This window comes from Hipposideros armiger, unplaced genomic scaffold (assembly GCF_001890085.2).
Source record: "Hipposideros armiger isolate ML-2016 unplaced genomic scaffold, ASM189008v1 scaffold_242, whole genome shotgun sequence".
NCBI lineage: Eukaryota > Metazoa > Chordata > Mammalia > Chiroptera > Hipposideridae > Hipposideros > Hipposideros armiger.
In genome coordinates this window covers 2,467,072-2,483,265 of record NW_017731592.1, presented here as the reverse complement: position 1 = coordinate 2,483,265, position 16,194 = coordinate 2,467,072, and the positions used below count along the sequence as shown (strand labels likewise).

General features: G+C 46.0%; 1 protein-coding gene across 1 annotated transcript in view; it reads right to left on the bottom strand.

Moving 5' to 3' along the window:
* Positions 1-14,574, bottom strand: part of ZNF354A (zinc finger protein 354A) — a 30,448-nt gene extending 15,874 nt beyond the window's left edge. Inside the window, exons 1-4 of the mRNA XM_019655634.1 lie at positions 14,390-14,574; positions 13,295-13,381; positions 10,197-10,323; positions 9,374-9,469 (exon numbers count right to left, since the gene is read on the bottom strand). Coding sequence (XP_019511179.1) covers positions 9,374-9,469; positions 10,197-10,323; positions 13,295-13,327 — 256 coding nt within the window. The 5' untranslated portion in view covers positions 13,328-13,381; positions 14,390-14,574. The remainder of the gene's footprint in view (positions 1-9,373; positions 9,470-10,196; positions 10,324-13,294; positions 13,382-14,389) is intronic.
* Positions 14,575-16,194: the final 1,620 nt, after the last annotated feature.

Sequence of the window (16,194 nt, the reverse complement as noted above, 5' to 3'; positions counted from 1 at the left end):
TCTCTGAAGGCTGAGTCCCTTGGTCTCGCACTTAAATCTTACTTCAGTCTCTGTCTCTCTTTATTCAAATCTGCGCCGCCCCTCTCGTGTCCCATTTGCCCTTGCCACGCAGGACGTGACATTTCCCACTGAAGCAGACATGAGTCCTAGGTTGAGGACATCCTAATTGTTCCTTATGATCACCTTAGTTTCTACAAACTGCAGCTCTCTCTCCTGAAGTATACTTTAACTTTCGCTCCAGAATCAAGCCTGGGCTGGAGCTACCTCATGATCAAGGCTAAGACTTAGGTCAGAAGTTTAGAAACCAGGATGATCTTGCTCATGACAACCACCCCGACTAGTTCGTTATTAGGTGTGCATACCCTCGGCTTTCATGACACTCTGCAAGTCTCTGTTCAACCTTCTCTCCTGAGATGGTCTCATCTACTCCCACACGTCCTATGCAACGACTATCCTGACTTTTCTCAGAATACTGTGGAGGTACTTCCAATTGCCTGCCACACTTTCCATGTGAGCATCTTTCTTTTCAAATTCAACCTGTCCCAATCTGAATCCAGTGAATTCCTTTTAAAACCTTTTTTTCTATGTTTCCCAAGTCAGAATCACATAATCTTTTCAGTTACTTTGCCATAAATTCTTAGTTTCACCTCAGAACCTTCTCTCCTCTGTATTCCAGGTCTAGTAAGTCATCAACTTCCTTTATACCCTGTCACTCACTAAGGCATCTAACAACCATCACGAACACATCCCAACTCAGGACCTCCTTACTTCATAGTGACTGTTGCTGCTGACCCTCCATTTGATTCTGTGACCCCCGTTTCTCACCTTTCCAGTAGTATTTCCCACTGGATTTCTCTTACTTACATAGAACTCCTCTTACTACTTCAAAAAGCACTGCTTGTTCCTTATTCATTCATCGAGTATTTTGAAAGCACCTAAAAAGCGCCAGGCTCTATCCTGGGCATACTAGTGATCCGCAAGACATTCTGGAGCCAGGAATGGGAAGAAACAGATAATTTCTTCAAGGAGTTTATAGTTTGGCACTAGAGACAAAGAAGAAATAGGCAATCACATCACAATGTGATAATTTCTACAACAAAAACACAAGGTAGAAATGGATGTGAATGTGAGCTTAGAATAGCATCCAAACTACCCTTAGATAGTGTAGGGTGCAAGCAGGGAAAGGATACAGACGTGGTTAGTGGTCAGAAGAAACATCTAAGATGGGATTTTAAAGGATCAGCCATCGGCTAGATGGAGGGGTAGTGTGAGGGCTGAAGGCAGCATCAAAATCTTTGAACCCAAGCCAGGTTTCCAGGCTTGTTTTCTAAACTGTCCCTCCCCACTTTATCCTGTACTTGGTCAGATTCAAAATTATTCCTATAAAAACGCCATATGCATTTGCAGTCTCACAAGATTGTCCAGAGTCACAGACCTAAGGGAGCTACCTGCTGGGAATTCTACAGCACACTGTCACAGGGGTAGGGCTACACATTTGTAAACATTCTCGATGTTTGTGTTGCTGGAAAAGATAAATGCTGTTTTAGAAATTTTGTTGTTGGTAATTCTAATTTTTTAAGCTTTTATTATGGATGTTTAGCGTACACAAAAGTAAAGTGAACTTTACAATGAATCCGCAAGTCAGCTTCAACAATCACTAATACTGTTTCATCTATTACCTTATTATGGGTTGAACTGTCACCCAAAAAGGATATGTAGAAGTCCTAACTTCCAGTAACTCAGAAAGTGACCCTTTTTGGACATAAATTTAATCAACTTAAGATGAGGTCATTAGGGTGGGTCCTAATCCGACATGACCAGTGTTCTTATAAAAAGGGGACATTTGCACACAGGCATGCAAAGAGAGAAGACCACGTGAAGACACACAGGAAAACACCAAGTGACAACAAAAGCAGAGACTGAAGTGATACAGCTGCAAGCGAAGAAGGACTACAGCCACCACCAGAAGCTGGCAAGGGACAAGGAAAGATTCTACCCAGAGTCTCAGAGGGAGCATGGTCCTGCCAACACCTTGACTTTGGACTTTCAGCTTCCAGAACTGGGAGACAATCAATGTCTATTTAAGCCACACAGTTGGTGGGACTTTATTACAGAAGCTGAGCATGTTAATACAAACCCCTACGTCGCTTCCATTAGACTACGCTAAAGTAAATTCAGATATTATAACATTTCATCCATAATATTTCAGAAAATATTTCTCAAAAAATAAGAACTCTATTTGTAAACATAACCACATAGTCTTATTATACCCACCAAAATCAACACTATTGTTTGAAGTTATTTTTGCCCATTGGGTATTAAAAGTTTTTCACCCAATTCCAACGTACGTGTGTGTGTGTGTGTGTGTGTGTGTGTGTGTGTGTGTGGTGGGGTTGAGGGGCAGCAGTTCCCACACCAACACCAAGTAATTCTTGGACACCAGCTGGGTGTCCTACAATTCAACTCAATTCTGACACTGTCTATCTAGAGACTGTGACAGATCCACAGGTAAAGGGCTCAGCCCTACAAGACTGGCCCAACCCCCTTCAGGTGCCAGTAGAAAGTCCAGGTTTTCATCTTATCAACCAGCTATAAATCAAAGGTCCCCACAACCCCTCCTTGGGTTCAATTAATTTGCTAGAGCAGCTCACAGAACTCAGAGAAACATGTTACTTACTAGATCACCTGTTTATTATAAAAAGATGTAACTAAGGAAGAGCCAGATGGAAGAGATGCATAGGCCAGGGAATGGGGAAAGGGCCCGCAGCTTCCATGCTCTGAGCGCACCACTCTCCCCAAATCTCCACGTGTTCACCAACCCAGAAGCTCTCAGAACCCAATCCTTTGGGGTGTTATGGGAGGCTTTATTACACAGGCATGACTGAAGAAATCACTGGTCACTGTTGATTGATTCAACATCCAGCCCCTGTCCCCTTCGGGCAGGTCAGAGGGTGGGACTGAAAGTTCCAACCCTGTAGTCACATGTAGTCACACGATTGATTGGTTCTCCAGGCAACCAGCCCAGTCCAAGCAACCGTTAACATAACAAAAGATACCTTTGTAGCTCTGGGCAATTCCAAGGATTTCAGGAGCTCAGTGCCAGAAGCGGGGATGGAAACCAAAGATATATTTCCCATTACAAATCACAATATCACAGATATAAACCACTAAGGATGCTTATTCAAACTGGTGTGATATAAAGACATTTGAAATAATTCTTTTCTATGTGACTAAGTCACCAACCCGAAACACAATTAGGATCATTTGTTTCATTTTGCTTTCAATATTTATGAAATGCTTTTTCATTTTTATTTAATCTTTTATAATGCTATAAAATATTTTTATAGTTCAAGTCAAAATTATAAAACAAGATACCGTATAAAAATTCTAGATTTATCCCTGTTCTCTCCATCCTTTTTCTTCCTTCACTCTATAAGGTAATCATTTTTATTGATCTGCTTTTATTCCTTTTTTTCACTTTTTTTTTTAAATATAAGCAAATACACACTTTTTTCTTTTTCTTTTTTGCTATCTCCTCCTTTCTTCCCACTACTCTGCACCTTTCCCCACTTACTGATATATTCTGGAGATCACCCCCTAGTGGAATTCAACTGGAAGCCTGCTCTGACCAGACGCTGTTTTAAGTGCTGGGGGAATGGGAACAAATGACACAGACAACTCAGCATAAGGGACTTTACAATTTAGAGGAAGAAATAGATAATAAATTAAGGTCTTCCTCATTCCTTTTCACAGTTGCAAAAAATTCCAGAGTGAATGTACCTCAGTTTATTCAACCAGGTTCCTTTGATGGACATTTGGGCTAACTCTAACTGTAAAACTTCAGGACTTTACATAGGTATGTGATAAAGATACAGCTTTAAATCAATACCCATATTGCTAATTAGCAATACCATTTATAAAACCCTAGCCCTAACTGGACTTGCTGGGCTAACATTATTGAAAGCCACATACAACCAAAGCACCTCTTCTCCCAGCCAGGAAGAGAGCCTGCCCAAGGCTCCCTATTCTCCAGAGTGAGGAAGCTCTCTCTGTGCTGGCATGGAAGGAGTTTCAGTAAATACCAATGGAAAGGGGCAAAATAATGTGTGTTGTATACTATAATTGGAGTGGACAAAGGAAAAAAAGAGTATACAGAGAAATACTTGTTTATGTGAGCAGAGACGAGCTCATCCAGCTACTGCTGCTGCCTCTTCATCACATCCGATTTTCCCTAGGATCCTACACCTGGTCATTTCCTCCCACTCACTCACCCCTCACTGGCTCCCTTCTGGCTTCTGTCCTCGCCACTACCCTCGCTACAGCAACCCTCGCTACAGCAACTCTGACCTCCAGGGAGTGAAGGCAAGATGCTCACTTCGCTTCTCACCCAATGTACCTCTCAGCAGCATCTGACAGCAACCATTCGTTTTCCTCCAGACGCTCACTTTCTAAGCTACAGTGACCCCAAACATTCCTCCACATTCTTCTCATTTTCCACCAGCCTCAATCTCCTCAGTGGGCTTCTCAGTCTCCTTTGTGCACTTATTTCCCTCTGCCTGATCTTTAGTCCTTGGGGTTCCTTCGGGTTTAGTACGAGGCCCCCAATTCTTCTCACTCTGCGCTCTCCTTCCACAGGCCAGCTTCAATTGCAAACATATACCCTAGGCATGACTTCTCTACTCTCCATACCCAAAATAGCAACTGAGATGTCTCAAAGATCCCTCAAATTCAACATGCCTAAAACTGAATTCATTATTCCTTCCAAACTGTTGAACCCCCTTGTTTCTGTAAATGACCCCACCTCTGAACCAAAACTTTAAGAGGCATCTTTTACACCTTTCCCTGAGCCCACTCAGCTAATCAGTTACCAAGACTTGTTCATTCTACCATCGAAACACGGTTCAGAAACATCTTCTCCCCACTTCTTCTGATGCCACCGTGTTGAGGGCCTTGACTTCAATGACACCGGACTCTCCTGGGTTTTCCCCATCGTACACCAACACTTGTCTTCCCTACGGCTTCATTTCTCTCTCCCTGGCCACAAAATGCCAGAGTTCCTCAAAATTGAGGCAGAGGCTTTTTCTTGCTCTCATTGTACTCTGAGCTCATAAGTTAACTCAAACTCAATCACCGTTTCAAGCACCCTCTATTGCCCAGGGTCTCCCAGATTCACATTTCATATCTAGTCTGTATTATGAGGGGCGGTACTCCAAATCTAAGAGGCTACTTGACATCTCCACTTAGATATCGGGGTCAGCCAAAGACAACTGAATTTAACTAATCTAAAACCAAATTTATACCATTTCCCAAATATGACCTCCTTCCAGTGTCATACCTCAGTGAATGCTAGCTCTGTCCATTCCAGAGCAAGCCACAAACCCAGCAAGCATCCTTGATAATTCCATCTCTTTTATCTTCCATATCTAATCCATCTCCAAGTCCTGCTGCTTTTATCTCCCAAATGTCTCTGAAACCGGTTCCCGTTACTGATCTAGCCAAGTCATTCATGCCTCATTAACTGGAAGTCTGCTCTGACCAGGCACTGTTTTAAAAACTGGGGGAATGGGGACAAATGACACAGACAACCCAGCACAAAGGAGTTCACAATTGAGAGGAAGAGATAGATAACAAATAAACATATACTATTACAGAAAATAAAGCGTGGTGAGGGGATGAATGTGGAGGATGGAGGGCTGTGTTTACATGAGCTGTGCGTTCAAGGAAGTACCATCTGGGCAGCAACACGAGGAAGTGAGTCACATGGGCTCATGGTCGTCTGTTCAGAAGAATAGACCTGAGGTGGAAGCCTGCTGGGCCTGCCCGATGAACTGCAAGGCAGCCAGAGTGACAAGTCCTCGAGTAAAGGGCAGAGCGGAGGGAGATGACAGTGAAGAGGCAGCCAGGGCTGGACTGGGTGGCCTCTGAAGGCCACATTGGGGACTGGACTATGCTCTGTGTGCTGGCAACACTGGGAGTGAGAGAAACTGATTTACATTTTAATTGGATCATTCTGGCAGCTCCAAGGAGAGTGGAGTTTTGTGGCAGGAGGGTGGGTGAAGAGCCCACATGGGATCTTGGTTGGGGAGGGCAGAAGACAAGATCAAGACTACCAAACATATTATCCCAGCTACAGAGCATTTGGGCTCCACTTTCTGTGTTAGGAATTCACTCATTAAAACCACTGCATCAAGTTCACCAGACTGCCATCCCAATGGCACATTTGTGCAAATTAGAAAATGACGCCCTGCCCTCTGCACAGCAGCCCCAGCAAATCTGGGTGAGTGGAAGGCAGCCCTCCAACCCCCCAAGCTGACCACCCTGCACATGTTCAGTCCACCCCACAAGGCTTCCTGCATTAAGTAACACAGAAAGAGAAAAAGATAAGCAAACACTTTTTCATTGGAGGTGATGGTTCACCTAGGCCATCCCTGGATTTAAAATTTTAGATTTCACATTTTAGATGTCACATTTGGGTGTAAAGCAAACTCATGAGATGTACAAGTTGGTTTAATCGCATTATTCCTATAACAACCATTCCAGAAGAGCACAACCTCTTCTGGATTAGACTTTGGGCACATTTTTTAAGCAAGAGACTAATGTGACGCACATCCTTTGAGCCATCTCCTCCCGTCTCTCAATTTAAAATGTACACACCCATGGATGACACAGCTTGTTTTTCTTTTTGTTTTTACTTTTCCTATTTGTGAATTGTTTCGAAGCAAAAATAATTTTTTAAACTACATTTTGAGACAACTAGAGGTTCTAGGAGTGCCACCCTGGAGCAGAAGCTTGTCGGTCACCGGCTGTGTGAAGGGTAGGCTTGGGTTCTGGTCTAGAGGAAATGCTCTGAGGTGCTTCCCAGAACACACAGGTCCTTCCCCCCAGGCTCCCAGGAAGGGAGCTGTTTTAAGGCCGCTTTAGTCTAGGCAGATGGGGGGCTCACCAGGGTGCAGGATGGGCACAACCACACGTCACGTCAGCACTCCCAGGACACGCCACCTGACTTTCCTCTTGGAGGGAGGAGGAGGCTCGTCCCATCCAGAGAAGCGCACATACTGCTCGCTCTGATGGCCTTGTTTCCTTCAGACATCCACTCACTGTTCCTTCAAGTCTTCCCAAACTCGAGACGTGCGAGCTGAGGGCTCATCACCAGGGGGCTGCAACATCGCACTGGACAGCTGTGGACTCCAGTCATACCCTCTACTCCTGTTAATCCAGCTAATGCATGGTCACTCGGGAAGAGACACTCACTCGACCAGCAGAGGCTCTGGGGTGCAGGGAAGGGATTGTCTTCTCCTCTGATCTTTCGGTCAGGTTCAGCCCACAACGACCGCGGGATGGCATCCCCTAACTCAAAACTGGTTCTCTGACGCCAGCACTCCATTGACTGTGTGGTGACCTCCACCACTTTCCACAAAATGAGTGTATTTCTCCCAAATGACAGTTAAAAAGACAGGAAGACAAGTGTGGTTCCCACATCAAAAAAATCTCAGCTCACAGTGGGAAGAAAGCTCCCCCGGGCACAGGGACTCTGGAGATGGAGACAGCCTGTCCCACGTCCTCATGGGAGGCCACCACTGACTCGTCTGGACCTGACAACAGCCTTGGACAAGTCTTCCCACTGCCACGCTAACGGGCTCTGCACCAGCTGCAGGCTGATCTTTACAGAATGTAAACCTGGGCCTGTGGCCAGGCTACTTCCAACTCCTCAGGGGCTGTGCCTGCCCCTCAGGCACAGACCAACTCCTGTGACAGGGCCCCCACCCCGCTCAGCAGGATTGTCCCTGCTCCTTTGTCCTCACCCCTGTCCACACAGGCTGGCTGCCTTGGATGTCACATGCGCCCTTTCCTGAGTCTGGACTCCCCTCCACCCTTTCCTCAGTCTACCCTTCCTCAGGGGAGCCTCTGCCGACACCCCCCTGCCAGTCTAGTTCTCACAGCACTTTGAACCTGTCACTCCACATCCTGGTGTGTGCTCCGTTCATGACCACTTGGCTCCCTCCCCACCTGACTGGGCTCCACCAGGGCAGGACCCGTGTCTTTTTGTCCCCAACTCCCACCACAGCTGCCTCTCCCGTTTCTCTCCCAACGCTTCTTAACCCACCTGGTAAATGTTGAGGTTTCCTGGGATTCTCTCCTTTGCTCTGTCCCCTCACCTGGTCAGCCTAATGCTTCAAATGCCACCCTTCTACCAATGGCTCCCTGACCTCCCCTGAGTTCCAACCCCGTAGACCTTATACAGCTATCCCCAGCAATCTCTACCCGAGTATTTCACTCACTTCTCAAGTGAAGCCCATCCCACACTGAACTCGCCCTATGCCCTTAAAAGGGGCCCCCCTCTTCCCTCCCGAACCCCAATGCACGTGCCTTTGTCCAGGCCCTAGTCACATCTTGCCTACATTATACAGTAATCTCCAAAAACTTCAACATCTATCATCGTTTGGCCTCACTTTAAATCTATCCCCCAATGCTTCCAAAGTTATCATTCTTGTTAAATTCAACTAAGGAGTCATGAATGACTCTCTATGTGAAAAAGTAAAAGCTTACCTGTAAATAGAGTCCCCTGCCACCCCGCACAGTCTCAATCCCATTCCAAACATAACTACTGTTACCAGCTAAGCTGTGCCCCTAACCTTTCTCTCTGCACTCACACGCATATTGTACCTGTAGACAGACATGCACGTGACTTTCTTTAAACATAAACAGGGATGCAACGTAACAATGCTCCGGAACTTGCTTTAGTCCTTAACGTGCCTCGGAGAGAGCTGGGCCCATCAGTGCTGCTTCTGACTGTGGAGCCGTGTGCCAGAGCAGAGGCAGGCCACAGCTCCTTCAGCTGTGCCTCTACTGAAGGGCGTTTAAACTGTTTCTGATTCATGCCAATTGTCCTAAAACATCAAGGACCATAAAATTTTTCAGCTTAAAATCCTTTAACTATTTGCAGTCACTCTTCGCACAGTTCACATCTCTAAGAGCTGCCCCAAAGCACTTTAAACATAGCCCTCACCTAGTTTTCTAAAATCCTTTCCTTTCTCGTCTCCTTCTTTCCCCATGTATATACCCTGAGCCTCAGTCAGAATGCATTATTTGCAATTCCTTAAATACACCATGTTTACTGAATGAATATATGAGAATGTAGCGCTCCTCTGAAACAACAGGAAAGAACAAGAGAGATCCTGAGAGATTCATCTGTGAAGTGACTACCGGAGAAAAATAAGCTCGTGTCGGGGCGGACTTAGCGCCCCCTTCTCTACCATTTCCTGAGGACCGAGCCCCCGGGAGGAACTTTCCCGACCAACCTCTCCAAGCTGCCTGTCCACGTACTAAGCAGACCTTGGCCGGCAGCGGCTCCCGGCCCTCAGTGCCCACTCACCTGGCCAGGAGCCTCCCGGGCTGCCTTCTTCCACCTTCCAGGGCACTTCTCCTTTCTGCAACAGGGAGATCACTTTGGGTTTGGAAAATAGGAGTCCTGCTCATAGAGAAGAAAAAGAGAAAAAAAAAATTTGGTTTTGACTGGACACAAAGAGGTATCCCAGATCTGAGTGGGAAACTCAGGGGACGGTACAAAGGGTCCCTGTGGGGTACACAAGTCGTGCCCCCACGGTGTGAGGGGTGTTAGGGAAAAGGACGGGATGTGTAGGACATGACTATGTAATAATTAGTTGCATGTTACGGAAATATGACAAACATGCAGCTTGATTAATAGGGCTTTCTACAGAAGACAAAATATGCTAGATGTACAGGCTGAATTAAAATTTGTAAACAGGTACCTATGGAAAGGATTATGTACCAAGTAGTCTGTTTAAAAGAGAAAACACTATCTCACTCCCTTTCAGTGATGGATTGTACAATGTCCATCTGGCTGGGAAGAGAACTGGCAAGTGGTAGGTCAGTGAAGAGGGCAGAGGCATGCTCTGTTGAGAGGTGAGCGAACAAACCACAGAACAACCACGGTGGGAAAGTGATGCCTGAACTATGAGGAAGTTTCTAATGTGCAACTGTGAAGACTGTCCCATCCATGGGGCAAGTCCATACCTAGAGGGGGAAAGGTTTTTAATATTTATGGAGATCCAATTTGCACGATCCTAAGACAAAACTCAGCTAAAGTTTCTGATGACCCGCGGCTTTTATCCAGGAACGTGGTGCTGAGTTATCCCCATTTCTGAATTCTGTATCTACAAGAAAGACGTCCTTACCCAGCGAGACCAGGTTACTGTAGTTCTCCAGCATCACATCCTGGTACAAGTTTCTCTGAAAAGGACGCAGCTTTCTCCACTCATCCCGCGTAAAGAACACAGCCACATCCTCGAACGTCACTGACACCTATAAAGATAAGCCATCCCAGCTCGCCCAGCACCACCCATCACAGACTGAAGGCGGCAGCAGTGGGGAGACAGACGGGCTACCATGATATGCTTCTGATATTTTCTGAAGGTTCCAAGTCATTTGTTCAACAATCAACCAGTGACAAAAACATACTGAGCAGCATAAAGTATGAACCAGGGCCTGTGTTAACCACTTTAAGAGATGTGTGGAGGCCATTAAGGCGATTAGTGGGAGTATTAATCAGAATAATCTTCTGATGACAATTGATAATATTTACAGACTTAAAAAGTCATCCATGGTAGTGTTATTAATAAATACATAAAGCAGGTTCTATATTAGTGTGTAGTTTGTTCCCATTTTTGAAAAAAAGTATACACATATATAGAAGTTGATGCTGAGAGATGTATAACAAAGGATTGACAGTGATTATCTCCAGATGGTGGGGTTAAGGATAATATTACTTTTTCTGTATATTGATAAAAAAATTTACATACAAATACATATGTATATGCACACATATACACATACATATATAAATCTATTAACATATATATGTACATGTACGCACATACATGTACATATGTCATATTTTACTCTCTAAAATTTTTACCATGATCATGCAATATTTTATAAGAAAAGGCATTAAATTATTTGCCTATAGGGGAAGAATACAAGAAATGATATTTACTCTCAAAGAATTTACAATCCAACTGGTACAGGAAAAAACACATGAAATGACTTGAACAATGGGCCAGCCGAGTGGCTCAGTTGGTTAAGAGCGCGAGCTCTGAGCAACAGCATCGCTGGTTCCATTCCCACATGGGTCAGTGAGCTGTGCTTGAGCTGAGCTGCCACTGAGCTGCCAACAGGTGGCAGAATGGCTCAGCTGGTGAGAGCACGTGCTCCTAACAACAAGGTTGCCGGTTCAACTCCTGCATGGGATGGTGGACTGTGTTCCCCCGCCGGCGCTCCCCCTCACCCCATTGCAACTAAGATTGAATATGGCAACTTGAGCTGAGCTGCTGCGATCTGTCAACAGCTGGCAAGATGGTGGTTGGACTTGGAGCTAAGCTAGCTGCGCCCTCTACAACTAAGACTGAAGGACAACAGCTTGGCTGTTCCCCTTCCCCAACTCCCCAATGCTGTTCCCCTCCCCTAAATCCCCAATAAAATCTTTAAAAATAATAATAATAATAATTTGAACAATGAAAGAGTAGCTGGACAGGACTGTACACCATCTCTTAGCTCAGTCCTCATTTTAGAACAACACAAGGTCTGGGGCAGTCAAGACCCCAGGTCACCTAATTTATTAGTGGCAAAGGCGGGACAATAATTAAAGTTTTCTTCTAACCCAGTCCTTGATATAGGCTATCTGGTCTTAAAGGTCCTGTCAGTGACTTTTACACACAGATTCACCCAGTACTGATGAATGGGCAGCAGGCGAGATTAGCAAGAATGGTTAGCAAGTACCGGATTCAATGACGCATGGGATGGAGGAGATTCTGGGCAAGAGAACAACTTGGCTCCGTTGGAACAGAGTGGGAAAGTCTCAGAGAAAAACAGCCTAAAAATACAATGGGAGGCTCTGGCTGTAGCCTCAGATCAAACACCAGCACATTCTATATGTCCAAAGATGACATCAGCGTGCAGAAGAGCCTGGTACCACGTGCTGGTCTGCCTGTGTTCTGAAAGATCATAACGACGACCATGAACTTAGAGGACACGCACACTTGGGTTTGAATCCAGGTTACTTGACTTCTTTGAGCCTCAGTTTCCTCACATGTAAAATGGGGATAATAATCGGTTATGAGAGTGAGAACAACAATAAAGCCCTCAGGACATTCCCCAGCAACATTACCTGTTATTGTTAGATGAAAATGAGACAAGTATTTTCTGGGTCTTAGGAACACTGTAAAGCAGCTTTTATCTATCAACATTAATAGTATTATTACTAGAAAAATATTGTTCAGCCACCTCAACAGCCACATATCATGATGCCCAATCCTGATCTAAACACTTTCCATGCACTAACTTATGTGATCCTCTCACCTAACCTATGAGGTAAGTACTGTTGTTATTTCCATTTTATAGGTGAGGAAACTGAGGCAGACAGAGATGGAGGTATTTGCCTAAGGCCCATAAATGGCAATGGAGGACATGGGTTCAAACCCGTCCATCTGGCTCAAAAGCCCCGTTTCCTAACCACTGTATATACTGTCTCTCCAGGACTGATATCCCATGAAACACTCCCTGCCATTTCCTGAGGGGTCTTCTCTCTGCCCTCGGAGTCAAAAGACCTCTTCAACAGTGTCCCTTCCAACATGGCTACCTTTGTTCATACACTGGCTCACCAGATGGGGGTCCCTCCCTCATTCTCACACATAAATGGGAGGTCAAGATCAGTTTTCAAGAGAGTGGTGTAATCAAGGCACATAATCCACAAAGTTAAGAGGGACAAAAAACTAAAACCTATTGGTTGGAGAAGCCTAGGGAAACTATCACGAGGGTTCTCAGGGGTGGAAAGAAAAAGAAAAGCATTCTTGCCAACGGTAGGGAGGGAGATATGGGTGAGCCAAGGAGGCGGGGCCAGAAAGGAACTCTGCCAAGTGTGATGTTTGTTTGTTTTGTCTGCTAGTGATATAAGACTCATGGTATCTTACCTGTCAAATTAGTAATCACACAGTGAATAGAGTTTAATGAATAAAAAAGTGCCTATTAGGAAAAGAAAAGGGAAACACTAGACATGGATTGCGGCAGAGAAGGCAAGCATTCATTACACAGTCCACCATCCACAGGGAAAAGGACTTGGGCTCCAAATTCTGGAGAAGATTGTACTGGGGAAGAGAACTTCAGTTTGAGGGAAAACAAACACACACACACACACACACACACACACACACACACACACACACACACACACACGCCATCTGTCCCTAAGACCCGAGATATTATAATACAATGAAGTTACCTGGGACCTTGCTTCCCCCTGTTCAGTAGCCATGTCCTCTTTCTGGGTTCTTCCCCGGAGGGTGGGTGCAGTCTCCGGAAGGCAGATCTGAAAGAAAAAGGGAGTCAGGAGGGAGAAGCCCCTTCTCTCCTCCCCTCAGAATCACCAGCTCTCCAATCCTTACACCACCTGAGAATGACGCCGTGTGCCCTCAGAGAGGGAGGTCAGGAGGAGTTAGGAGCAGACAGGACCAGAGAGAAGGGCTGGGCCGTCCTGGTCCAGGCCCCAGCTCTTCCCCTGGCTCAGAGAACGAGGACCTAGAACTCGCTGGAGCAGCGGCGGCGACTCACTGAGCCAGGAACGGCCCACAACGTTTAGACCCACTGCACTGACGGCACTGTCAGCACCCCCATTTTATCGGTCAGGAAACTGAGCGCAGAGTGGGAGCAACGTGCTCACACAGCCGGTGAGGGTGCACGGGTTTCCCACCACGGGGCGCTCCCTCTCGAGCGCCCACTCCAACCTCACTGCGTGCGAGCGACATTTCTCCACCACAAGATGTTCCCACCAATTCCTCCCTCCTCTGTCAAGGAATCAATTTCCAGATATTTGGAGAAAACTGCTTCGGAAAGGGTTAACAACAGCTTTCCTATGGCGGGGAGGAGTTGCTGTCTGACGAATGGGCACAGAAACCAAAGACCTGGGTTCCAGTGTTGGCTCTGCCATTGGGGGAAGCCATCAACTCACTCCTCGCGGAAAACAGATCATTACGCCTGCCACCCCGGAGGGTGTGGAGAGGAAATACATTTCCTGACGTTCACTGACAGCCGGTAGGTAACAAATTAAAACGCCGGCAGGGGCCGAGCAGGTAGCGCGCTGGGAACGGTCGGGAAGAAGCAGGAGGGTGGCGGGACTGGGGTCAGTGGGGACTAAGTGCCCGACCTGCCGCGTTCAGCCTGCGGAACGGATCGTAGGAGGCAGGCGGACAGAGCCTGGGTGCCCGGCCCTTGGCCCACCCGCGCCCACAAAGGCCCGGCTCGCGCCTCTCGGGCCTGTGCCCTGCATCCTCTCGAGGCCCCAGTCCTTGCCGCACCCCGCCTACCCTCCGCTGCTCACCTCGTCCAGGCCGCAGGGGTTCCGGAGGCCGTGCCTCCGCCGGCCGCGCTCCGCAGGTGAGAGGCTCCGGAACTGCCCCTGCGGGGCAGCAGCCTCGGGTCTGAACTCCTCCTGGGCTCAGGCCCAAAAGCCGCTCACTCCGGCGGCAAAAGCCCCGCGCCCCACGCAGGCTCGGGAGGGGCAGGGCAGGGGGCGGGTTAGGGGCTGCCGCTAATGCCTCTGGGAAATGTAGTCCACGCGATGACCCAAGGATTCTGGGAAGTGTAATTCTCCGCGCTGATCTGTGAGGCGGGGTTCTTGACGAGCCTGTCGCGTGCCCAGACCCCACTTCTGGGCTCGGCCCTGCGTGGGCTGCATGGCCCTGGATTTCCGGTTCCTGGTGAAAGAAAAGGAGGTTCGAGGAGGGCATTATCTTGTAGCTGTGCATCTGCGTAGTGATGGTAAGGCTACTAGATACTCGCCAAGAATAAACCTATTTCTCAAGTCATTCAACGACAGTGTCTAGCACCTGTTACGTGCCAAGCACTGTTGTAAACTGTTGGAAATGTGTCCGCGAACAAAACAAAGATCATTGATTATTGCTCTCGAGAACTTTTTGGGGAGGTAGGGAGCAGAAAAAAACGCCATGAACATAATTATGTAACCTTGTAGAAGAGAACTATGACGGGGAAAAAGCGAGAGAACAGGGTCTTGGGGATTTGGGGTCCATTTGGGAGTCAGTAGGGTGGCCTCCGCAGGCCTCACTGAGAACGTGAGACTGGAGGGAAGAGCCCAAGGCGGTGTGGGAGGGCAGGGGCGTTCCAGGCTCCGAAAAACCAACAGATAATTTTTAAAATTTTACTAAAGGAACACATGTCCCACTTAAAAAGTTGATGAGAAAAATGCACTTGATGCCACGACACAGAAATAAGCAGTTAACATTTTGGTGAACGTCTTTTAACAGACTTTTGAATTCCATATTAATCTCTCAATCACTGCCGCACTCGTTTTATAAAAATGTAATATTGCAAATAGCAATTGTAACTTATCTTGGTTTTTACCCCCACTTAAGAATATACCTTGAACATTTGAATTTGTCAATAAATATTGCCCCTCAGTAGTATTTTTAATGGCTTCAGTGCATGCCATTGCATCTAATTAACTTTTTTTTGTTAAATATATTTAAACTAAACTTATTTAAATATATTTAACTAAACCCCTATTATTTGTTATATTCCAGTTCTTTGCTCCATTAATATATCCTTGCAGCTATATCTTAGAAGATTATTTTCTTAGTTTAAGTTACTTGAAATTGAATTGCTGGATCAAGGACTGGTAGAATTTCAAACACATTGCCTAGCTGCCTTCCTGGAAGATTTTACAATTTGTATTTACATAAGCAGTTCATGAAAATATGTGCCTAATATCCATGCCCCTTTTGGGTTTTATCTTTTTAGTGCTTTTTTAAAAATTAAGTTTATTGGGGTGACATTGGTTAATAAAATAATATGGGTTTCAAGTGTACAAATCTATAATACATCATCTATATATTGCATTTTGTATTCACCACGCAGAGTTAGTTCTCCTTCCATCACCATATATTTGACCCCCTTTATCCTTTTCTACCTCCCCCCTCCCCATTTATCTTCTGGTAACCACTAAACCAGCTGTTCTCAACCTGTGAGTCGCAACCCCTTTGGTGGTTGAACGACTCTTTCACAGGGGTCACCTTAGACCATCGGAAAACAAAAAGATATTTACATTACGATTCATAACAGTAGCAAAATTACAGTTATAGAGTAGCAACGAAAATAATTTTATGGTTG